General features: G+C 42.9%; 1 protein-coding gene across 1 annotated transcript in view; it reads left to right on the forward strand.

The window, feature by feature from the left end:
- The first annotated feature begins 495 nt into the window (after window positions 1–495).
- The window catches only part of LOC125235371 (thyroid adenoma-associated protein homolog), a 39,290-nt gene continuing 13,806 nt past the window's right edge, over window positions 496–25,979 (forward strand). The window contains 16 exon segments of the mRNA XM_048141921.1: window positions 496–577; window positions 3,271–3,534; window positions 4,557–4,824; window positions 5,443–5,603; window positions 6,346–6,551; window positions 7,174–7,355; window positions 8,180–8,367; window positions 8,905–9,055; window positions 9,948–10,103; window positions 11,172–11,380; window positions 12,216–12,330; window positions 12,525–12,664; window positions 13,612–13,773; window positions 21,146–21,292; window positions 21,707–21,782; window positions 22,028–22,209. Of these exon segments, the coding sequence (XP_047997878.1) occupies window positions 564–577; window positions 3,271–3,534; window positions 4,557–4,824; window positions 5,443–5,603; window positions 6,346–6,551; window positions 7,174–7,355; window positions 8,180–8,367; window positions 8,905–9,055; window positions 9,948–10,103; window positions 11,172–11,380; window positions 12,216–12,330; window positions 12,525–12,664; window positions 13,612–13,773; window positions 21,146–21,292; window positions 21,707–21,782; window positions 22,028–22,209 (2,621 nt within the window). The 5' untranslated portion in view covers window positions 496–563.

Here is a 25,979-nt window from a genome sequence, read left to right on the forward strand (position 1 = left end):
TTATTTATACAAATATGTCAACTTAAGCCCTTTTACATTATTTGCATAATGTTAGGATTCTTAGGTAATGTTGTAAACTCTTGAGAATGAAATTTCGAAAAGTTTTAACTAAACAAAATATTTTTGGATATTAAAAAAATAAAATAATTCATGAAAAAATATTAGTAGAAAAAAATAAAAAAGCTCTCATCAGGATTTGAGCCGGGGACCTCTTGCTCCGTAGGCGGGGTCACTACCGAGAAGACTAAGAGATTGTCAAACCCTACCTGCGATTGCAGCGCCACCTATCTGTTTTTATATGTGTACTTTTGATACTTAAAGCTTTCGCTCCTTAGCTCTAATCTCCATAATTGCTGTCATTGACAGGCTGTCAGGGCTGTCATGAAATATTATACGTGTAAATATTGAGGTTATGTTGTTGTTTGTTGTGGGAATTATCACATTTTCTCTTTAAGTAATAGTTTTTGAATTTATGTTATATTTATTATGAATGACCTCAACTTGCGAGTTAGCGGGGGGATCGGCGTAAAGGTCAAAAAACCCGCTGTACCGTTATCGATTCCATGTTGGAACACAGGTTTGTTAACTTCAGTAGCTTATTGATGTTTTTATAATATTATATATATGATTTTACTATGAATTCAGATGTATTTAACCCCTCAAGGAAAATCATGATTCAAATGAATTTAATAATTGACACTGAGTCATCCTACCTAAAAAGTTTAATAAAAAAACTCAGCTATTCAAAAGTTCTCTGATTGAAACTTTCTATAGCAATAACACCTGTGCCTATAATAATAAGAAAATATTCTTTATCCATATTATCTTGCATTTCAGTGTGCAAAATAAAAGAAGTTGTTGTAACAAATTTAAATTATTTTTCAATAAGTATAATTATTAATTATGGTTACTATGATTGTTATAGGTATTCCCAAAGAATTTTTCAATAACTTTTTAAACTGCAACAGTGCTGATAACCAGCTGAAGTTATTAAAACAGTATCTCAATAGCCATCAAGATGAGTTTGACGAGGAAGCAGTCAAATTCCTTGTTTTGCTTTTCTGGCATGCGGATGCAAAACATCCGGTCAAGGGGTTCTTAAAAAAGTAAGTATATAAAGAATTGGTTTAACTATTTTTAACCCCCGCCGCAAAAACGATGGGGTGTTATAAGTTTGATGTGTCTGTCTGTCTGTCTATCTGTCTGTCTGTCTGTCGATCTGTCGGTCTGTCTGTTTGTCTGTCTGTCTGTGTGTGTGTCTATCTGTGGCATCGTAGCTCCGGAACGGATGAACCGATTTAGGTTTAGTTTTTTTTGTCTTATCAATTTTTGTCAATTTTGTGGTTAGGTTATAATTAAGAAGGCCAAGTTTACAATAATGAACAGTTAACAATGCTGTTAGCTTAGCATGTTCATATGTAAACTTCATTTGTTGGTCCAGGTATAGTTTTGATATTTAACAGCTATGTTTGTTAACAGCTATGTCTGTTATAACATCCAACTTTGCCATTGTTCAATGAAGCCAGGATGTTACGTAAAAACTGTACTAGCTTTTTCCTGTGGCTTTGCTCGTGTTGAATTCAAAACTTGCGGAATGCTCCATATAATCGCCCACCCCCATTTTAGGGAAGTGGGGGGTTAGAAGGAAACAAGTAGCCTATGTCACTCTCCATCCCTTTAACTATCTCCACTTAAAAAATCACGTCAATTCGTCGCTCCGTTTTGCCGTGAAAGACGGACAAACAAACAGACACACACACTTTCCCATTTATAATATCAGTATGGATTTAATCAATATACATGGTGACGGAACCAAAAGATTTTAACTACGCATTTCTGAGGGCAAAATAAAGATAAAATGTTATATGAAGTCAAGCAAGTTCCAATTCCGCCAAAAAAAATTTTTTGTGTAATTTTTTTACATTTTTTGGGTGTATTTTCACATAATAAGTAAAATTTCAAATGTTATTCGTAAAACTGGCACTAAGAATAAAAAGTTTAAGTACGTTTTTTTCTAAAAATTTACGTTTTTTTTGTATCTAAAAAATGCATTTTTTTTTCAATCAGTATTTTTTTTTGTGATTCTGACATTTCTGACTGTGATATACTAGGCTATACTTAATAATAGTCTTTCAAAATAATGTAAAATCCGTGGAGTCACGGGACAGGCTCTGCCTAGTGTGATCCACTAAATGTTTGACTAACAAAATGACTTATTTTGGAAATAAATTTTACTTTACTTTACTTTATATATATTTTTTTTTAATAATAATTGTTATGTTTGTTTTATTATATTCTGTTGATTTTCTTGTGTGACATTTTATAATTGTATTTGCACGCATTTAGTACCAACTGGTGTTTACTGGCTACCAACTCTGTCGCACATTGCTCCCCCACATCACATCTGCGTAGGAAAAACGCGCTGAGGAGGGAAACAGAAAAGATTATCACAACAGACTCATTTATACCCATTCCTCACCAACGCCTTAAGTCCAGAAAACCAGCATACACCCAGAACCTCTCAACTTTCAATTTCTCCGAGGCTTGGAAACAGGAATGGACAGCTACCGATGCAGGCTCAAAAGTCGTAGACCCTACATGTCGACTTCCAGGCTTTGAACTGCCGAGAAGACAATGGTGTCGCCTAAATAGACTCCGGACGTGCCACGGTCGATGCAACTACCTTCTGCAGAAATGGGGATGGAGGGATTCAGCCCTGTGCGATTGCGGCGAGGAAGACCAGACCATGGAACACATAATCCAGCGCTGCCCCCTTCGTTCATATCGAGGGCTGCCAGAAGACTTGTTGCATCTCACACCCGATGCAGCTGACTAGCTAAGGGTCCCTGAATATTGACATTTAAAATGTAGAAATAATTGCCTATTTTTGAATTGATGCCATACAACTAAATAAAAAATTGCAAATAAATAAATGATTGATTGAGTTACTAGTTATTTTTTTGACATCTATCATTGAAAATAGTTAGATTATGTCCGATAACGGCATCAGCATCATCATTTTATTTTAAGAAATAATAAGCAATTGTTATTTTTACTGCATGAAAAAATGCCTAGAAGAACAAACTGTTTTACCAGCAATTTATATTCTTACTGTACGGTCAGCCAAGAAAGTGGTTTACCACTTTTCAACTCTATTTGAAACACATAAGGTCGAAAAGTGGTAAACCACTTTTTTGGCTGACTGTACAATAAAGTGCTTATTTTAAAAACTAAAGCTATAAAAAATATGTGGTTATTTGATTGTTCCAGGCACATAACAGACCGCAGATCACTCCGCACACCATTCACACAAACCCTAACCACTGTAATTATCTCAGAGACAAAGGATTCTACCCGTTCATATGGAGATTACATAGACACCGTAGCCCGATTGGATGCTGCTATAGACAAGTTTCCACCCGGTGCTGAGGCCGTCAGTGGCTTAGAGGTTACCATTACTGCTTACTATGTAAGATGTTTGCTGACCTGTGTTGAAACGCTTGAGTTGCAGAATGCTCCAGGAGAAAATTTTAGGTTAGTTTGTAATCCTTTTTTTACTGAAAAGGTCAAGTATCATTTTGCTTAATAGACAGTAAAAGACTCAATGGTAAAAATAATAATTAGGAATATTAGGATGTTCTAAAATTACTTATTTATCTTGTAGTAAGGGTAAAAGGAAGAGGGTAGCCCAAAACACCTTACGAAGGATATACCTACCTAAATTGATTTTGAATGTTATCAAGAAAATTCGGTTTGAATTCTAATTTCTTTAATTGCTAAATAATATATTTTTCAGTACAGATGGTGTTTTTTTTACGCACTAGTGCGAGAAGTGGTTCATTATATGCCAGGTCGAAACTTCGGAGGCTCATCTGTACTGAAAAACGTCGTTCGATACACGTGCGAAGAGGAAATTCGTAACTCGTGTCGATTTAAAACACTCCCAGTCCCTTCGGTCGTGTTTTAATTTATCGCCACTCGTTTAGAACTTCCTTTTTTACGCACTTGTATCGTAATGTAGGTTATGTAGGTACTATTTTAGTACCTACCTATGGAGTTTTTTTACGCACTAGTGCGAGAAGTGGTTCATTATATGCCAAGTCCAAACTTCGGAGGGCCATTTGTACTGAAAAACGTCGTAACTCGTGTCGATTTAAAACACTCCCTTCGGTCGTGTTTTAATTTATCGCCACTCGTTTCGAACTTCCTTTTTTCCGCACTTGTATCGTAATGTACTATTTCAGTACAGATGGTGCTTTTTTACGCACTAAGTGCGAGAAGTGGTTCATTTCTTGTCAGGTCGAAACTTCGGACAGCTATCTGTACTACATAAAACGTCGTTCGATACACGTGCAAAAAGAAAATTCGTAACTCGTGTGAATTCTTTAATAAATGTAATTCACTCGTATCGAACTTGCTTTTTTTCGCACAAACCAGTGGCGATTAAAAACGATTTAATTTATCGCCACTCCGAACTTCCTCTTCTCCGCACTTGTATCGTAATTTCGTAATTTACTATTTCAAACTAATCTTATCTACTTATTAATGTTTTTCAGAACCGAATTAAAATCTGAGCCTCTCGCTCCCACGGAAATAAACAAAATATATGACCTAGTGCACCTAACTCTAAGACTCCTCCTATACATGATACAGAAAGTGACAGATGAGAACAGAGACAAACTGACCTCTATGTTCGGTAGCATAAGGTCAATTATATCTGCACTGATGTTGGGTAAAGAGGTTCCCATGGATACAAAATCTGTGGGCGGGATAATATATTTGACGTTGCATTTATTCGAGAATGGATCTGGATCTTGGATTACGGTAAGTTCTACACATCAAAAACATAAGTGTGAAACAAAGACAAATATAACTCCGTATAGACAGATAAAGTCTAAAAAAACGTACCTCAGTACATACCATACAGAAAAAGGTACGGTGGCCTAGATGGCATTACACCTTTGGGGTACGTTCAGCTAGATGGCGCTAATATTAATATTTGACATTTTAAAACATATCAAGCTAAGAATATGGGCCAAATTGTCAAAATTGAGGTTCAAAAGTTTTAAGCCTGTGTCAAGAGATGGCAGTGCGATGCACTGTGATTATCTACACATTTTACTTCGACAGTATCTCTCGATAATACTCGATCCTCTTTTATGCCTTGTTTGTTGACTTCAGTGACAAAAGAAGTGATCTAAATGGGTGCCAAATTCAATGGTCAGTCCTGAATTTTATTTACATGTAATAAATAACATGATATATAATTTGTTCTTATAACGTAGGATAATATATTCTAGCATAATGCACACTTTAAATACTAAAAATTCTTTTATTTTCGTTAAAAAAAAAATTACTAAACCCGGTCTGGTCTGGTCATAAAACAAATGTTTTATTTTATTCTTGTTCAATATGTCTTCTATTGTTAGTTCTTTAATCCAGGTATTAGAGGAAGACCGAAGTTCTGAAAACGGTACAGTGAACCTGTCAGTCTACTCAGCGGTGGCGACAGTGGTGCCCCCTGCTGAGTTGGTGACCATGAAGCTTAACGGACAACCTGCCATCTTGGATCTAACTGAAAAGATCCTAGCTATTGGAGACAGGTAACTTACATAACCATTTCTTTTTTATTTTATACTATAATCATTACCAGAGGGCGGAATTGCTCATGGCAAAAATCAAGTCGTCAATAGAATTGGAACGTTAAATTTTATCGACTATCGATTAAAGTGAAATTATCAGTATATTGTTGAGTTGTTTTCGTCACAAGTAAAACAAGGATACTTCTTTATCCGTTTGTTGACTGTTTTTCGTTTTGGATGAACCATTTTTTTCAAACGTGAATTAGTTGCAAAAGGCCTCCCTTAGTCAGATCTAGGAAACAGTGTATACCTCTTTCATGAAAGTTATTCTAGAAAACTTAAAAGAAACAAGTCCATGGTCTTAGAAAAAGTATTGTATGCAACGTTGTGTAGGCTGGCAACCTGTCACTGCAATGTCACAGTTTCGTTTTCTTTCAACCCCTTATTTGCCAAGAGTGGCACTGAAGCTTTAGTAGTTTCATGAGCTCTGCCTACCCCTTTATGGGATACAGGCGTGATTGTGTATGTATATACTTACATATAATCACGCCTGAATACATACAGTTGTATAACTGAGTCAAAAATACTCGTGGAGTCATTATTAACAATTTTCGGTTCCGCCTAAAATTGCACGTCACTCGCCTTTTTGACCTTTCTTAAACATCGGCTGCATAAAGTACTGTATTAAAGGGATTATTATGACGTGCGCCTTACCTTTACATTTTTGAAAGCCCATACCAAGTTCCATAATTGACCTTGACAGGTACTCGTCAGAAGCCAGCCACACACTTGCCGTAGCGCGCACCCTCCTCTCTATCAGCCGGAGTCTAGACGCGGGCCCGGCGCTGGCGACGTTACTGGCGAGCTGGTGCTGGTCCTATGCTGATCACCATATGGACAGCGTGAGGCATTTGGCGGCTCAGCTCACAGGTCGAGTTGTAGCCGCTGCGGTACAGCTGCAGAAGGAAGGTTAATATCACTCTTACTGGTTTAATCCGGATGAGGCTCTGGTGCTACTGACGTATTGGTACGTACTGTGACCCGTTTCTCGAAAGGTACAAGCCTTGTATTACAAGTGTGTTTCCACGACAACTATGGGTTGTCGATTTGAGAGTTCGCGCACTTGTAATACAAGGCTTGTACCTTTCGAGAAACGGGCCCCGGGTCCCATGCTGAACACCACATGGACAGTTCTAAAGCCTCTGCGGTACAGCTGCAAACTGAAGGTAAGTATCTATACATATGTATATGACTCTTACGATCTGGTTTAATCCGGATGAGACTGGTGCTATTGACGCACTGATGTAAAGTCCTATGTTGAATACCACATGGACAGCATTCGAAATTTAGCTGCAGGTGACTGCACGCGTTATATCCTCTGTGGTACAGCTACAGAAGAAAGATTGTGATCTGTTGGGCGGTATGACTGCAACCACCATGCGTCATCTGGCGAAGCAGTTAACAAATAATTCTCGATCGTCTTAGACCCTCTGTTTAAAAACATCTCAGTTAGATACCTATTGAATGACGTGACGCTGCCATATAATCGCATTTAACACATTACATTACAAATTAAAACTTTCCATTCCAGGTGACCCCACAACGCTGGAGCATCTCTTCGCATCGTTATCCACGGTGGACAGTTCCCGCAAAACGTTCTACGTAGTTCTGACCGCGTTAGCAGATGCCCTGGGGGCTGCGGTGCTGGCGCGGCGGCCGCGCGTAATTCGTGACGTCATACAGGCGCTGAGCACTCAAGCGGTCCAGGCTTGTGTGAGCAATAGCTGTATTTGTACACAGATTGACACGACACGACATTGAGGGACACATTGTTTTTTCCTTTGCTTCGAAAAATATTATCAAAAAAATATTATCGTAAACCCGTATTCATTTTTAAATACTTATCCAAAAATATACCACAAGTAAGGGTTGAAATGAACAAAAAAAAAATCACTCCCCACTTTACGTGTAGGGGGGGGGGAGTATCCTAATAAAACATTTTTTTCCCACTATTTATTTTACCACTTTGTCGGCGTGATTGATATACATATTGGTACCAAATTTCAGTTTTCTAGTGCTAACGGTCACTGAGATTATCCGCGAACGGACGGACAGACATGGCGAAACTATAAGGGTTCCTAGTTGACTACGGAACTCTAAAATCGGGGAAGAGGACAGACTGTGTAAGAACTGATATAAAACGAAAGCAAGGTATGGAAGAGGAAGACATGCTGCCCCGACCCTAAAATGGCAAGGATAAGGCCAAGCAAATGGAAAAAAAAAGTTTCTAACTCTAGACAGATTGTGACAGTCTTTTGTCGCGAAAATTCCGGGCACTGATGATGACGACGTTTAAGCCTCCGCCACACATAAAGCGTTTTGATAGGGTAGCGTTAGCAGAGCGTTAGCGGAGCGCAATGATAGCGGTGTGCTGGACGAACGCTGGCGTTCCGCTCGCAATCCGCGCTCGTTAGTTCCCGCCGGCGTCCGCTGGGCGCAACGCCAGCGTTCGTCCGGTGCACCGCTATCATTGCGCTCCGCTAACGCTCCAAAACGCGCATGTGTGGCCGAGCTTTTAATGTACATACACATTTCAGGCCACAACATTCCTAGAAACCCTCCTAAAGAAGCACATGCAGCAGGCAGACCCGGAGACGGTCTACCGGCAGTGGGTCAGCGTGATCCTGGACGCGGCCAAGCGCGAGTCGGACCCGGCGGTGCTCGGGATCCTGGAGAAGATCCTCACCAAGGCCGTGCAGTGGGATAGCGGCGTCTTGAAATATATGTGAGAGAACTTACCCCTTCATTTAATAAAAATAAATCGTTTACATTTTATCTTTAGTACAGTCAGTACTCAGTACTTAATTGTCAGCAGAACTGAATATTATGACCAAAGCTGGGCATTAACTCGTTAATTAACGAAGTTGATATTTCGATTAACGGATCGGGTCCATTATAGACTTTATAAACAGAACAGCATAGTTCGTTTTTTTTATTTGTAACTTTTTTCTGAAAAATCCCATACACCTGCGATAGATGTTACATCAATTGCTGTTAAAAACGGACTTTGTGTGTTCGATATAGGATTGAAATGTCATAGTTTTGACACTTACTTAATGTGAGTTAATTGTAAAGCCCGTTTCTCAACAGCAATTGAAGTAACATCTATCGCAGGTGTATGTTTTTTTTTAGGAAAAAATACGAATTTAAGAAAATCAACTATGCCATTCTGTTTTCATAATGGACCTATGATAGAAAACTTATGATATTATCTATATAGGTAGATAAAGTTAGCTACTTCGCAATCTACCTGTTCTTTCAGCTTGCCCGAGCAACGCGCACTGAGCTCGTACCAGGGGAGCGATCTGAAATGCATCTTATTGGTACTGAGCGTAGTTCGGAAATCCGGCGTCGCTTACAAGGGGGTTACATTCGACGACCTCAGGCACTGCGCGTACGATGCTGATGATGAGGTAATTTGAATACTTGAAGAGATGGAGAATGACATAGGCTACATTTGACATTGTCTCTTTATATCCCCCCACTTCCCTAGAATGGGGGGTAGAAGTTTGTATGGAGCGAAGCCGCGGGCAATAACTAGTTATATATATCGTTGTCTGAGTACCGCACATCACAAGCCTTGAGCTTACCGTGGAACTCAGTCAATCTGTGTAATAATACTAATAATGTCCGATAATATTTATTTATAATATTTATTAATGCACGGTTCCTACACTTTATAAAAACAAAGTCTGTGTGTATGTTCGAGATATACTCTAAAACTACTGATCAGATTTCCATGCGGGTTGACGTATGATTAAAATGATCCTTGAGGAAGGTGTAGGTATTAATTTGATAAGGTTTTTTTTTCAATTGATTGAAATATGACGATATTTGTGCGTTCGTGCGTAGCCGGGCCGGGCCGCTCAGTGTCTTATAATTAATCGTATACCTACCCTAGCATTTGCCCGCGGCTTCACTCGTGTTACATTCGAAAATTGCGGAAGACTCCATGCCAACTTCCATCCCCCATTTTAGGGAAGTTGGGGGTTAAAAAAACACAAAACGTAGCCTATGTCACTCTCCATCCCTTCAACTATCTCTACTTAAAAAATCACGTCAATTCGTCGCTCCATTTTGCCGTGAAAGGACAAACAAACACACACACACTTTCCCATTTATGATATTAGTATGGGTTGACAGTTTATTTTTTCAATCTTGAGAAAAAAGGTCCAAAAACATTGCCAATAGAAAACAAAATTCTCTAGTCTAGGCCTCAAAATCTAGTAAGGAATCCAGTTCCAATGGATCGATTGAGTATATTTTTTATTGATAGTAAATTGTAATTAACTTGTTTGTCCGCAGACCCGCATCTTAAGCCTCTCGCTGGTAGCGGAGTCCCCTCGTTCCACGCAACTGTTGACGGCGGACGAGCTGACTTTCCTATCGCATTTCCTGCAGTACAACATCAACGCCCAATCGCCTAGCTTTAGGCAACTGGTGTTGGCTAATATGAAAAAGGTTTGTCTCTATTGGTTCCCATAAAGTATTAAGTCATAATGTATCGTTTGTCCACATTTTTGTTAGTCATTATTGGGTTTGCCTTAGAAACTCGTAGTTTTCAGGATTGCCATAAAACAAACCGTAAGAGCTGCGACACAGTTTTACATTAATGCAGCTGTTTACGATCTTGTTTTTTCTTGTATGTATGCTTTTTATGTTCAATAAAAATCTTTGAAAAAAATACCTAACCTATCTATAGATGACCTTAATGAAAACTCTGAAAAGTTGACCGTTTTAGACTTAAGACTAATGATAATCTGGAAAACATTACATTATGACATTTATGACTTTCGATCATTATGTTAAACAAACACTGAGAGAAAATACAACCAGTTTTCATGTTCGTTCAACCAGTTTTTTGGTTAAAATAGCGCCTACGTGCTCTTTGGTTCAAACAACAAGCTACTTGTCATTTGAATCGGCAATATATTTGAATCAACAAGTCGATTTTATAAAAACAACCTGACACATATTGTTTTAAACATACGTTTGGCTGATTCAAACGGATAAACCGCAACAAGTGAACTCAGTGAAGGGACCCGAAAAAAGGTTTGTCTGTAACTTATGAAGTTACTTCATACATACTATATTTTTGCTTGAATCTGCACGGGTAGCATGGTCGCGCGATAGACGATAAAATATCAGGCCGTCCAACGGCCAGATGTTTTATCATTTATCGCGCGACCATAATTGCCTGCCTGGTCAATTGTGTAGTGAATACACGAATGATTTTGAACATAAATAAAATTTTACTTCCTCATTCCTTTCTGGTGCCTGTCGACACGGCTGATCGACGCATCCGGCGACCCCAGGCTGGCGCTTACATCTCCCAGCGTATATCGCTCGCAATTCAGAGAGATAATACGGCCAGCGTTCTAGGGTCTATACCGCACGGAGACTCGCTGGACAGGGTTTTCTTTTCATGACCTTTTCCCCTTTCAGTATTTCTTATTTTACCTGTTATGTATTACTTCCTAATTAAATTTAAAATTGTTTGACAATTTCCATTTGGTCTTCAAATTCCAGATACTAAAACGTCTCGAAGACAGCTACAAAGTGCTGAAAAGGAAGCCTTCAGAACACTCAAAGGAAATCGCCTACTACCTAAACTTTGTTTCGGAACTCCGCGCTTCAAGTTTCGAGAATCTGTCGACAGGGGGCGCTAGCTATGGACGACGTTATATCGCACTCCAGCTGTTGAGTTGGATGGGACAGCTACAGATCGGAGAAGATAGGTATATTTGGTTCTATTAGCAGATTACAATAGGCTAGTTTCTTATACTTATAACTCAGCTTTCAGACAAAAAAAAACTAAATCTAAATCGGTTCATCTGTTCGGGAGCTACGATGCCACAGACAGACACACATACAGACAAACAGACGGACAGACAGACACACAGACACGTCAAACTTATAACACCCCGTCGTTTTTGCGTCGGGGGTTGAAAATAAAATATTTTTGCAGTGCACGAAATAAACCACCACATAATTAGAAGGAAAATATGGACAGTAGTTATTTTCAAACATATCAATTTCCATTTAATAAGTCAAAAAAGAAATATATAAAGTAAATGAATTGACCGTGACGTCACTCCTCAGTATTTCATAGTAATTCCATATTAGCAAATCGTTTTGATAGTTCATAAAAAGAAGCCGATTTGACTAGTAGGAAACTAGCCTATTGTAGGTCATAAGTGTTAGGCACTTACTTAAGCAGTGCATAGTTACTCGTATTAGTGAATTAATACTAAATAAGCCGAACTAATATTCTAAAAGTCACTTGTGTAACTAAATAACTTAACCACAAAATTATTTTTTTTAAAAACCCCCGACATAGTGAAGCGATTTTCATGAAACATGGCTAAGAACACTCCTGACTAATTCAGCTTTCAAACAAAAAAAAACTAAATCTAAATCAGTTTATCCGTTTGAGAGCTGCGATGCCACAGTTAGACAGACAGACATGTCAAACTTATAATACCCCGTCGGTTTTGCGTCAGGGTTAAAAAAACACGAAAAATAAGTGCTAACACGAAATGTAAAGTCTAAGGTGTTTTGTTTTTCTTTTAGGACATGGACGGAGGAACAAGCTGAAATATTGTATAATCTTCTAGAAGATAGTTATGAGAACAATAAAGTTCTTGCCTTAGAGGTGCTCAAGAATTGCCCGGCGGAGTTTATTAAGGTAATGCTGCATTAAAAATGAATAATAAATAATACAATGGCCATTACATATATTCTTTTCATCACATTTGCTGTTTAAAGGTGTCACTGCGTCTACGTGTACTGAAGAATAATGTACTATTTTGTTCGAAAGGGAGTAATGGATTTAGGTTCTAATAAATGCCCGCATGGTGGTAACACACTGCATGTTTCCAGCCAGTGCATTCTCCAAGCTACGTGTCGGACGCGATAGCTGAGGCGTCGTCGGTGCGGCCGACTGACTGCGTGGCCGCCTCTTACAAACTGCTGCTACTGTTGTCTCTGCCGGCGGAGCTCCAACCTTATTACAAACAGTAGTAAGTCTTATATTACATACTAGTAGGAAGGCTATTGCACAACATCCTGCATTTTCTGATTTAGCACTGAGACTTGGTGCAGTTGTTCCTTGGGTGGCCCTGAGTAGATTAAGAACGGGAGGCATCGAGAGCCCCCCTTAATTTAGGAGGAAGGAGGGGGAAAGGCTGGCACCGCCGTGCTTCCTTTGAAACCATATTTCTCTAAAACTATACTTTACAAAAAAAAACAAATATGTACTTTAAAACAAAAATACAAAATAAATTGGGGAAATCTTAAAACGAGATTTTTTTTTATTATTGCTCATTTTTTTAAAACTGTAATAGTTATTTTGAAATAAAATATTAATATTATTTAATAGCTACATTTATCTAGTTTTAGAAAATGTATAATTTGTTTTATAAATGTATTATAGGACGAGTGATAAAAAATAATTTAAATCGCCCGATACGGTGATATTGATATAATAATAAAACTACTGTGAGACACTAACATATTATAATTAAACATGTAAAATCGGGTAACTCACGTAAAATTGTCGAAGATCGCTCGACATTTTTCGCTCCGTAACGAGGGGAATGCGTCGGGATACCATCGTCATCGCGCGTGCTCAATGAAAATGCTCCTCGTTACGGAGCGAACCATGTCGAGCTATCTTCGACAATTTTATGAGAGTTACCCGATTTTACTTGTTTAATTAAAACGGGGCTTAATCGTAACTCTTACGTTTATATTTGACTCGATGTTTCCGACGTGACATTACTTATAAGTCTATGGTCTGAAGCAGACGTCTTAGTTTGTTTATAGTACCTATATAACTTGAAATTTCATAACTCCCTCGAGAGAATATTTTTCCTATAGGTAACTCCCTCTACGCTTGCGTGCAATTGCACACTTACCGAGTGTGATATAATGATAATATTATGACCGTGTAATGTTGTAATTTCAGCGACGTGCCATCTCCAGGTTGTTTCGGCCTGCTCGTCGAGATCCTGCGCTCTCTGAAGGAACAGACCGGTCGCGCGCGGGACATTCTGCGCGCGGCGCGCGACGCGCCCATGTACGGTCTCGTGCACTGCCTCGCGAGGCTGTTAGCCGCTCTCGATGCTAGGTACATTCATTATTCCTACACGAATACGTGGTTTTCTACCACTTAAACATTAAACGGATGCCGGTTAACTGAGTACGCTGGTTCGATCCCAGCTCGGAACACTGGAGGCCTTGGTCACTTTTTCTTTGTATAGGTATGACATTTATTTAATGTTTATAGTATAATAGTAGTGAAACTACTTAAAAATACAAATTAAAATATTTTCTATGAGAAAATAATTTGATCTAAGATTTCTACCACTTTTCGACAGATGGACTGAATTTCCCACGTCATCGTCACAATACCATATCATTACGTAAAATCAAGTCATTAAATTATCTTAAAGTGTACAGTATGTCCCATACATACTGCTTAACAAACCGTGCAAAGAATAGGCTAGTTTCCTATACTTAAAATAAAATATTTTATGAAGTGCATGAAATAAAGCACCACATAATTAAAAGAAAAATATAGACAGTAGTTATGTCTTAATATACTTTCTATTTAATAAGTCAAAGAGAAAGATATAAAGTATGTAAATGAATTGACCGTGACGTCACTTCTCAGTATTTCATAGTAATTCCATATTAGTAAATCGTTTTGACAGTTCTTAAAAAGAAGTTGATTTGACTAGTAGGAAACAAGCCTATTGCTTACTTAGCTAAATAGCGCAGCAGTTTTCGTTATGCTACCACAAAGTGCTGGAACAACCTTCCTTCGCCCATTTGGGAAATTTCTACGAAGTCCAAATACACATACGAGTCTAAACTGAAAACAGACCACAAACAGGTTTATTTATTTTATTTTATTATCATAGATCATAATATTAATTGTATAACGTCTATTATATAACGTACAAAACATCCTAAGTTAAATCCTGGATTTTAATTTACTTTCTGAAACTTGAACTTCGCATCCATTTAGATCGATTAGTTTTTCAGTGAAGTTGGCAAAGATACCTAGATAGATAGAAGCGACAAGCCCTTTGCCTTGCACGGGTAGTAAAAACGAATAAGTATAGTATTTTTTTTCTTAAAATATATAAAAATTTTACCTTCCAATAAAATTGTTATTATTTTGCCTGGTATATCCGAGGTCTTTATAGAGAGAGTACGTCGTAGACGTCGCATCGGACCGATAGATGGCGCCATCGTTCGTTGTAAGTCGCTCCGGCGTCACACCGCCGCGATGTTGGTAGTCCCGTTTTTTTTCCCCACCTGCAACACAAGGCTCCCCGCGCCCCGACCCGCCACCAGCCACCCTCATTGTTGAGGAGAAGTGCCGACGGTATATTAAGCCTACCAGGAAGGCATCACTCAGACCTCGGATATACCAGGCAAAATAATAACAATTTTATTGGAAGGTAAAATTTTTATATTATTTGTGCCGTTTGTATATCCGAGGTCTTTATAGAGACCTGTTTATTATCTCCTGGTGGCGAGTCAGCTGGCGCGCAAGCCTTTGGTAGCCCTATTGGCATAGCGTAGAAGAATAAGTGAATCAGTTGTTGAACCGATTTGACAGATGTATCAGTCGAAATAGCCTTCGATCCGCGAATATCTCGGTGCCAGAAACGCCTAAAGAGATTTTCGTGATGACGTTTAGCTTTAGTCAGCGAATAGTTAGAGAAATGACATTATTATACATCGCAGATCAAAACCAAAAAAGATGTAGGCGAGGCTGACTTGAACAAGATACAAAAACCTTAGATACACTATTATTATTAACAGACACGTTATTTTATCAGGTTATAAACCCAATTTCAGACACAAAGTGTGGAAATTAACTGTAAAAGTAGTGTAACTATCTTTACTGTAGCAGGGTAACGTAATTGATACTGCTTCTGTCAACCCTTCGTAAAAATTATCTAAATCAATATTAGCTTTGATATGACTATTTAAAGTCCAACGTCTTACGTCCATATCAAACACAGAAAAAGGTCATCACTCACGCGCCCAAGGGCTATTTGTTACAATACTGGTATTTTCGATCAGACTATTTCGCGTCAAGCGAGCGCGGTTGCAAGCGAGACTCTTGAACTCTGAACTCTTTTTAGTGAGGGCATTTGAGGATACCGATCGCTCGGTAAAACTAGCCTAGAAGATGAAAAGTACGAGCGCTGTCGATTGCTACTACACTGGACGGAGGTATCAGTCGATTTCTTCAAGTCAGTCATTGACTCTTAGGGTAATCCATTACCTAATCCAAAACCCGATGCGACGGATTTCTACTTCGTGCAATGAAGGTCGACAGAGTAGACTGAGAGGTGGAGACGTCCGTGTCGCATCGCTGGTGGTTGCTGAACACGTCGTGGTAGCAGGTCAAGGGGTGAATTAAGACACCGCCACACATGCGCGCTTTAAGAGCGTAGGCGGAGCGCAATAATGGCGGTGCACCGCACAAACGCTGGCGTTGCGCCCAGTGGGCGCTAGCGGGAACTAACGAGCGCTGATTGCGAGCGCAACGCGCGCGGGACGCGAGCGGAATGCACGCGCATTCAGCGCGCTCATAGCGTAGCGGAATGCGCTTTATGTGTGGCGGAGGCTTAATACGTACCGTTGTACGGCGTAATGCAGGGCTCTCGCAGACGAAGAGGTACGATGACGGGCGAAGCAGAAGAAGGCGAGGTCACCGAAGGTCACTTACTTGGCTCCCAGGGGGTGCATACTGACCTCGTACGACAGTCTGTTGCGGGAGTCAGCAGTTACTGTCGTAGTTACTCGTAAAGAAGAGATGTAGTCCTGCCATCGTACAGCATAACATAACATACAACCGAACTGTGCATAGCATATAGTGCTATGCGAACCTTAATCCGGCTGCATGTCACTTCAGTCGTCAGCGCCACCGCCTGTTGAAGATTATTTTCCATTGGAAGAGCTTTACTTCGTACAATGTTCCGATTATTGAAGGTCTTATCGGGCTGCAGATGCAAGCAAAACAGGGGCGATTGGCCTACGGCTATCGGCAGCTGTACGAGGTAATGCTGGAAACTGCAGCGGTGCAACCTTCCTCTGTAGACTACGAAAGTTGTGAAATTGATGAAATCAGGTTCTACGATCGAATCAAGCACTATATTAATTCAGTATAGTCGAGCCAGATGATAACTACTGAAGTCCTCCTGAGTTCCTGGCCCCTTTCGCTTTGAGCTGGAGTCTCAAGTTCACTAAGGCGAAGCGGGTTTATTTTTCCCAATTTGTTTATTAGAGGCTCGGCGAATAAGTTAATCTCTCGAATGGACAGGGGGCGCCACAAGCCTCCGGGAAATCGTCGTGTACTTGGAACCCCCGCGGCCAGATTACCGATCGGTTTTAGTGTCCACCCGGTAAACAGACGCACGCTCAGGATGCAGGACGCTGGCTCGAATTTAGATCTGGACATTCTGAAAGAGATTTTTTTTTTTTTTTTTTTTTATTCCGCAAACCTTTACGATGTCTTTGACCTACACAATGAGCGATGTACAGGAATCACAGGGTCGTCTCGCGAGGCGCCTCTCCGATTAGATAGCTCGCGAACATCGTCAGGACACCCTCGCAGCAGTGCGGCTCCTCGTCCGGTTATTGACGTCTTACCTCGTTCAACTATGGGTGTCCAAGCCACGTTAGGACGTAGCATCTTTAGAATTTATCTGTTCTCACTTCGGCGACGGAGGAGTCCTTGGTCAAAATAGAGTGTAAATACTGTCGTACTTCACGGGAACTGGAAAGAGAAGAGTGGATACCATAGTGTACGGGATGTCAGCTGATAGCGGCGCCCGGCGTCACATTGGAGGGTAGTATCAGCCTGGTCAGCAACAGAGTCTGCAACGATACCGTAGCAGACGGAGCCTGGATAGTCGTGGTCGTGGCACCATTGTAGGGAAAGACAGTGTTCGCGGTGAGCGTGACATCTTAGGCGCGACGGGCGTTATCAGCGTGGCGGCTAGCAGCACCAAGGGCCCACATCAGCAATCTTACCAGCTTGTCACTGCAGCAGACGGTGTTACGTTCGGCGGTGAGATTGAGACGGCCGTCGTCAGCTCGAAAGGCGTCTCGATGCCCTGTCGCGTCACGCAGTATCGTGCTCGGTGGCCTTCTTGAGGTCGCCGCCGTCAGCGCGGGAGGCACCGGCGCCAGCGTGGCAGTCAGCTACATCGGTGAACAGCATCAACAGAGTTCGCGGCGTCGTCACGGCAAACGCGGCAGGAAAATTAGCGACGCCTTCGCGGCAGCCGCAGTATTGCGCTCGGTGGCGCGATGAAGGTCGCCGCGTCTGCAATCTTACCTCGTGCGATCGAGGCGACATCAAGGCGCCAGCATCAGCGTGTCGGCCGACGACACCGGTGGAAAACTTCAAGTAGCTTGCGGCGTTGTCACGGCAGACGCAGCAGAAGGATTGCGACGCCTGTGCAGCGGTTAACAGTATTACGCTCCGCATCACCACTGAGGCGCCAGCATAAGCGTGGCGGCCAGCAATACTGGTGGACAGCTTCGGCAGGGTCGCGTCGTTGTCACGGCATATGAACGCTCTACATCACCATCGAGGCGCCAGCATAAGCGTGGCGGCCAGCGATACTGGTGGACAGCTTCAGCAGGATCGCGGCGTTGACACGGCAGATGAGCTCGCTGCATCACCATCGAGGCGCCAGCATAAGCGTGGCGGCCAGCGATACTGGTGGACAGCTACAGCAGGTGGACAGTCAGCAGGATCGCGGCGTTGTCACGGCAGACGAACGCTCTGCATCACCATCGAGGCGCCAGCATAAGCGTGGCGGCCAGCGATATTGGTGGACAGCTTCAGCAGGCTCGCGGCGTTGTCAAGGCAGACGCACGCTCTGCATCACCATCGAGGCGCCAGCATAAGCGTGGCGGCCAGCGATACTGGTGGACAGCTTCAGCAGGATCGCGGCGTTGTCACGGCAGACGAACGCTCTGCATCACCATCGAGGCGCCAGCATAAGCGTGGCGGCCAGCGATACTGGTGGACAGCTTCAGCAGGATCGCGGCGTTGTCACGGCAGACGAACGCTCTGCATCACCATCGAGGCGCCAGCATAAGCGTGGCGGCCAGCGATACTGGTGGACAGCTTCAGCAGGATCGCGGCGTTGTCACGGCAGACGAACGCTCTGCATCACCATCGAGGCGCCAGCATAAGCGTGGCGGCCAGCGATACTGGTGGACAGCTTCAGCAGGATCGCGGCGTTGTCACGGCAGACGAACGCTCTGCATCACCATCGAGGCGCCAGCATAAGCGTGGCGGCCAGCGATACTGGTGGACAGCTTCAGCAGGATCGCGGCGTTGTCACGGCAGACGAACGCTCTGCATCACCATTCGAGGCGCCAGCATAAGCGTGGCGGCCAGCGATACTGGTGGACAGCTTCAGCAGGCTCGTGGCGTTGTGGCGGGGGCAGAAGGTGGCCGCGCTGGTAGCCTGCGTATTGACGACTGATCACTAACGGCACGGCGCTCGCGTCGGGGCAGCAGCAGACATACTTACAGCGTCGCACGCGACGCCTATGCGGCGGCCACAACGTTGTTCGGCGGCACCGCAGAGATGGCCATCGTTAACGAGGAGGCATTTCTACGCAACCTCGGCGGCGCCGACGCGGCGGACAACACTGCCGCGGTCAGCGGCGCTATCGCAGCGCTACAGTAAGTTTCGGCGCCGACACGTGGCTTGGGGCCTCCGCACCGAATCGGAAACCGAACATGTTCTTTCTAAAATAATATGAATCTGCTCACCCATTCGTCGGAGAAATTCAAACCTCCTTGGAGCGCGGTATTCCTCCACCGCGCCCGCCGCCGCCGCCGCAGCCCGCAGGTCGCGCAGCCCGCGGTCGCGAAGCACGTGGTCCCCGGAGCACGTGGTCCCCGGCGGAGCAACTTACCTACGTTACCGCTTATATTCTCGCGCGAAACTTTTAATACGCGGATAACACTTCCTACTTTAGTCTCGGAAATGCGAATAGTTTAAAAAGAAAACTGATTAACGGTAACGATTTTTGCAGCATGGAACTTTCTTACAAAAAAGTGGGTAGAATCATAAAGCACCGCTCGTTCATTTCTATAGTGAGAACCCCGAAAGACGAATAATGATCGCTAGCGAGGCATAATATATCTCATTATTCAAGACGAACGAGCGTAAATTAAAAGGGAAGAAAGAATTGACGGATGAAATAGAAATTGAAAAATTTCATAATTCCGAAACGTTATAAGCCACTTTTTAAATAAAAACACGAATAACTCTGGTTTGACCAGAAATAACAAGGAAATAGAAACTAAAAGATTAATTTCGAGACACCATGCTGTAAAAATGTTCGAACGGAATACGCGACAACCGGTCACTTCGGCGTTCGACGAAACAATGAGGGTGGCTGGTGGCGGGTCGGGGCGCGGGGAGCCTTGTGTTGCAGGTGGGGAAAAAAAACGGGACTACCAACATCGCGGCGGTGTGACGCCGGAGCGACTTACAACGAACGATGGCGCCATCTATCGGTCCGATGCGACGTCTACGACGTACTCTCTCTATAAAGACCTCGGATATACAAACGGCACAAATAATAAACATATTCCATCGCGGACTTTTTTGTCATATCAGCAGGGTTAGCACACGATTGCCACGAGAGTATGTCGCCGCGAGATAGACTACCCGTCCTTATGTCATGAATACAGTTAGAAGAAGACGTGTGATCTATCTCGCGGCGACATACTCTCGCGGCAATCATGTGCTAGGCCTACTGAAAGCCGCATGAAAATTCTAGTCATTTTTAGGGTTCCGTAGTCAACTAGGAACCCTTATAGTTTCGCCATGTCTGTCTGTCCGTCCGTCCGTCCGTCCGTCCGTCCGTCCGCGGATAATCTCAGTAACCGTTAGCACTAGAAAGCTGAAATTTGGTAACAATATGTATTTCAATCACGCCGACAAAGTGCAAAAATAAAAAATGGAAAAAAATGTTTTATTAGGGTACCCCCCCTACTTGTAAAGTGGGGGCTAATATTTTTTTTCATTCCAACCCCAACGTGTGATATATTGTTGGATAGGTATTTAAAAATGAATAAGGGTTTACTAAGATGGTTTTTTGATAATATTAGTATTTTTATAAATAATCGCTCCTAATGGAAAAAAAAGTGCGTCCCCCCCTCTAACTTTTGAACCGTATGTTTAAAAAATATGAAAAAAATCACAAAAGTAGAACTTTATAAAGATTTTCTAGGAAAATTGTTTTGAACTTGATAGGTTCAGTAGTTTTTGAGAAAAATACGGAAAACTACGGAACCCTACACTGAGCGTGGCCCGACACGCTCTTGGCCGGTTTTGAATTTAACTCGAATACACAAAAAAACAGACAGACGCGGCGGCGGACTTTGTTTCATTAGGTGTAGTGATGAAGTTTTTGATGTAATTAGTTTTCCACAGTGCCGTATCCAACAACGAGCGTTGGTCGCAACTGATCGCCGACATCGTGGCGACGTGTGAAGTCGTCAACGGGCGCGTGTCGGCCGTGGTGGCGGCCGCCAGCCCCGAGGGCCTGCTGCCCGACCACATCGGCGCTGACAGCAGCGGGTAAGTGCATTATCCGATGCGACATCCCATCCGAGTCGATGATATCCCATATATTTATACAGCCATCTTTGATTTTTGCCTCTGAAATCCTTCCTACATCCTATATCAGATCGGATAATGTGAAAACGCACTAAGGCTTACGAATATAGTATGTAAAGGAGCTTTATTATGCCCTAGCTAAAACACCTGCAAATATTTCAACGTGACAAATGCAGGGTGTTTACTCTTTAATAAAAATAAATATAAATAATATGTCAGTTTCGTTTTTTACCTCGCAAGTGGGTATATTGAAAAACTTCGTATGAAAGACGATTGAGACCCGTGTGTGTGGGTGTGTTATGTAGCACATTTGTTTCACATTGTACTAATATTGAACCTGGTTTGCTCAGTTTGCGTTTGTTCCTTTGTGCACAGCGGCGCGCGGCTCGCGGACGGCCGCGCGGTGACCGCGCAAATGCTGCTACTGTGCGCCTGGCGGTCTATCAAAGAGGTACTTAAACATTTTAAAACCAATGTTTTAATTTCTTTTAAGATTACGACTATTCAGTTGTTTTTTTTCTACTTTTGTTTTGACTTATTTTTATAATGAGTTTGTATATTGATTGTTAATAATATGAAGTGGCCTAACGGAGCCGGTGTAGTCCCATGGACCAAGGCTCCAAAATAAATTAAAAAACAGATAAAAAAACGACTATTACGAGTATAAAGAACCTTAAAATGTATGTACCTTTACAGACGTCTCTCCTCCTTGGTTTCATCGTGTCCCGCTTTTGCCTCGAGGGCGAAGCCCCCTCATGGACGCTGAGCGGGAAGCAAGTAGAAGACATAGGCGAGCACCTGATTATGTTACTGTCCACGGTCAAGCATCGTGGGGCCTTCGAACAAGCTTATGTCGGCTTCACACACCTACTGGGCAGGTCAGTGTCTCCTGTATGGAGGGCAGAGCCCCCTCGTGGACGCTGAGCGCGCAGCAAGTTCTGATCATGTTACTGTCTACGGTCAAGCATTTGTCCCCAGACGCTTTGGTGCGACTTGGCGAGACCTTTTAGTGTAAGCGGCGCCGCAGGCGCCCTGCATCATAAGCGCGCGCAGTGTACCCATACAACCATTTCAGTCGCAAAATCTTCAAATCAGTAACTAACTGTCAAATGTGACATAACGCGTGGTAACGTCGTGCAAACAATGCGACCGTATTGATACAATAACAAAATGTAGTCGTCGTGTGCACTCGTTACGGTAACAAAATGTGTACGAATTTGTGGCTGTCAATGTCACTGTCAGAATGACTTTTAACGACACTTTATTAGTCGACGTTTTCACACATAACGGTAACAACATGTGGACGAATTTGTGGCTGTCATTGTCACTGTCAGAACGGTTTCTGACAGTGACATTGACAGAATTTGTACACACATGTGTAGGTCTGATTACCGAACTGCTCCTAAACCACTGTATCCGCAAATGACAATCTGAAAGTGAAATAAATTACTTACTTACTTACTTACTTACTAAATACGAAGGTTTCTCAAACTGTCTTGTGAAGTTGTGGACTGGTTGCTTTGAATCATTTAAATATGAGCGAATTAAATAATAATAAACGACGACGACCATTTAAGCACTTTTCGACATTTTATAGAAATGTGGGAAAGTTAAGAAAAGTGCAGAATGATAATACAAATAGATAAGCACTTTATAGTTACTTAATGTATTAAATATATAATTTTTAATTCTTATTGATAAAAATGAAGTGTAGTGTTGCTTTACACAATAAAAGTAGGAATCAAATGAAATAGAGTATTTACTGTGATATTAATAGAATTTCTGTTGCGCAATGATAGTTTTTTTCAGTACAGATGCTGCTTTTTTTAACGCAGTAGTGCGAGCAAATCAAGCAATAATTCATTTCTTGTCTGGTCGAAACTCTTAGCTTAGATTTAGGTACTGAAAATCGTCGTACGATACACGTGCGAAAAGGACATTCACAACTCGTGTCGATTTAAAACACTCCCTTCGTTCGTGTATTAATTTATCGCTACTCGTATCGATTTTCCTCTTTTCCGCACTCGTATCTACAAGTATTTTGTTTGGGTTACAAAAAAAACACATTATTTACTCTACTACGTTTTATTTATGTCTCTTTAACATTACAAATTTGTAGACACTTATCTATACAAAAATCTTGACAAAAGAAGTACAGATCGCTGAAATTAATGTTGATAGTAATATTAATGACGACTACTTCGACAAGTGTCAATTGTGAAATGCCGCAAAATACTAGTTGCTCTATAGAAGACCATAATAATATGATCCCCGATCCTTTACAACCCAGCAGCTCGGTACGCACGTTACAATTTTTTTTAATCTTCTTTAGTGAGGGCAACTGAGTACGACGGCATATTTAATTGTTTATAAAGTTTGAGGATACCTGGTAAAAATGAATACAAGAAGCCATTTTGAAAATATAATAAATATTCACTGCTTTCGGTCACGCGTGTACGCTGCGACCGTTTGTCGACCGTTTGGTGACCGTTTGGCGACTGTTTTTTACATGGAATATTACCGTCTTAATCCATATTTTAACAACTTTATTGGTTTTCTAGGCATTATTTTTATTATTTCAGTATAGTATATGCACCGGAGCACTAAAACCTCACCAATAGATATACATAACACGCAAACACCGAATAGTCAATAATATTATTACTGGTTAAACTGAGGTAAATTGATGGCGCGTTGATAAATTTAGACTTATTTTATGAAATCACTCGATCAATTTAATTGGCCATGGTAATTAGCCCACATTATATTACAAATGCAAACAATATTTATCTTTAACAAATTCTTACGCCATTACATTTTAATGTCAAATGATTTTATTTCTTTTTTACTTTGACGTCTCTGACAGTCGCCATTTGAAAAGAATGAAATGAACGAATGATTTTGGGAAAGTAGTCGCCAAACGGTAACAATGTGTGCACGCGTAGTGCACACTTCTGTCACTTCTGTGACCATTTGTGCCTGTTACCAATCGTCCCCATTTGGGTCGCCGCGACTAAACGTCGACCGTACTGCGACTAAGCATTGACACCCGAAGACCTGTGTGTACACAAAATAGGAGGATTTGCGTAGGAACGGCGACCGATTATGGTTATATGGGTAAGCGGCGCCGCAGGCGCCCTGCATCATAAGCGCGCGCAGCGCGCTCTGAATGTCGGGCTTCGCCCGACCTTTTAGTGTAAGCGGCGCCGCAGGCGCCCTGCATCATAAGCGCGCGCAGCGCGCTCTGAATGTCGGGCTTCGCCCGACCTCTTAGTGTAAGCGGCGCCGCAGGCGCCCTGCATCATAAGCGCGCGCAGCGCGCTCTGAATGTCGGGCTTCGCCCGACCTTTTAGTGTAAGCGGCGCCGCAGGCGCCCTGCATCATAAGCGCGCGCAGCGCGCTCTGAATGTCGGGCTTCGGCCGACCTTTTAGTGTAAGCGGCGCCGCAGGCGCCCTGCATCATAAGCGCGCGCAGCGCGCTCTGAATGTCGGGCTTCGCCCGACCTTTTAGTGTAAGCGGCGCCGCAGGCGCCCTGCATCATAAGCGCGCGCAGCGCGCTCTGAATGTCGGGCTTCGCCCGACCTTTTAGTGTAAGCGGCGCCGCAGGCGCCCTGCATCATAAGCGCGCGCAGCGCGCTCTGAATGTCGGGCTTCGCCCGACCTTTTAGTGTAAGCGGCGCCGCAGGCGCCCTGCATCATAAGCGCGCGCAGCGCGCTCTGAATGTCGGGCTTCGCCCGACCTCTTAGTGTAAGCGGCGCCGCAGGCGCCCTGCATCATAAGCGCGCGCAGCGCGCTCTGAATGTCGGGCTTCGCCCGACCTTTAGTGTAAGCGGCGCGCAGGCGCCTGCATCATAAGCGCGCGCGCAGGCGCGGGCCTGCATCATAAGCGCGCGCAGCGCGCCTGAATGCGGGCTTCGCCCGACCTTTTGTGTAAGCGGCGCCGCAGGCGCCCTGCATCATAAGCGCGCGCAGCGCGCTCTGAATGTCGGGCTTCGCCCGACCTCTTAGTGTAAGCGCAGGCGCCCTGCATCATAAGCGCGCCGCAGGCGCCCTGCATCATAAGCGCGCGCAGCGCGCTCTGAATCGGGCGGGCTTCGCCCGACCTTTAGTGTAAGCGGCGCCGCAGGCGCCCTGCATCATAAGCGCGCGCAGCGCGCTCTGAATGTCGGGCTTCGCCCGACCTTTTAGTGTAAGCGGCGCCGCAGGCGCCCTGCATCATAAGCGCGCGCAGCGCGCTCTGAATGTCGGGCTTCGCCCGACCTCTTAGTGTAAGCGGCGCCGCAGGCGCCCTGCATCATAAGCGCGCGCAGCGCGCTCTGAATGTCGGGCTTCGCCCGACTTTTTAGTGTAAGCGGCTGCCGGAAGCCTAGTTCCACCTCCCCGACCAACCTCCCTATAAGCGACTCGGAGGTATATATACGCGGCAAGAAAAATGTTCATAGCGCGATGTAGAACATTCCAAATTCAAAAATAAACTGACTCCTATTTTCAAATATCCGATCTTCATGTCTATTCTATTGTTTCTATTTATGGCCAGATATTGATGAACGGCGATATTGGAGCATATTACGGGCCCAATAGAAATCATTTTTAGGGTTCCGTAGTCAACTAGGAACCCTTATAGTTTCGCCATGTCTGTCTGTCTG

This window comes from Leguminivora glycinivorella, chromosome 17, assembly GCF_023078275.1.
Source record: "Leguminivora glycinivorella isolate SPB_JAAS2020 chromosome 17, LegGlyc_1.1, whole genome shotgun sequence".
In the NCBI taxonomy this organism is placed as follows: Eukaryota; Metazoa; Arthropoda; class Insecta; order Lepidoptera; family Tortricidae; genus Leguminivora; species Leguminivora glycinivorella.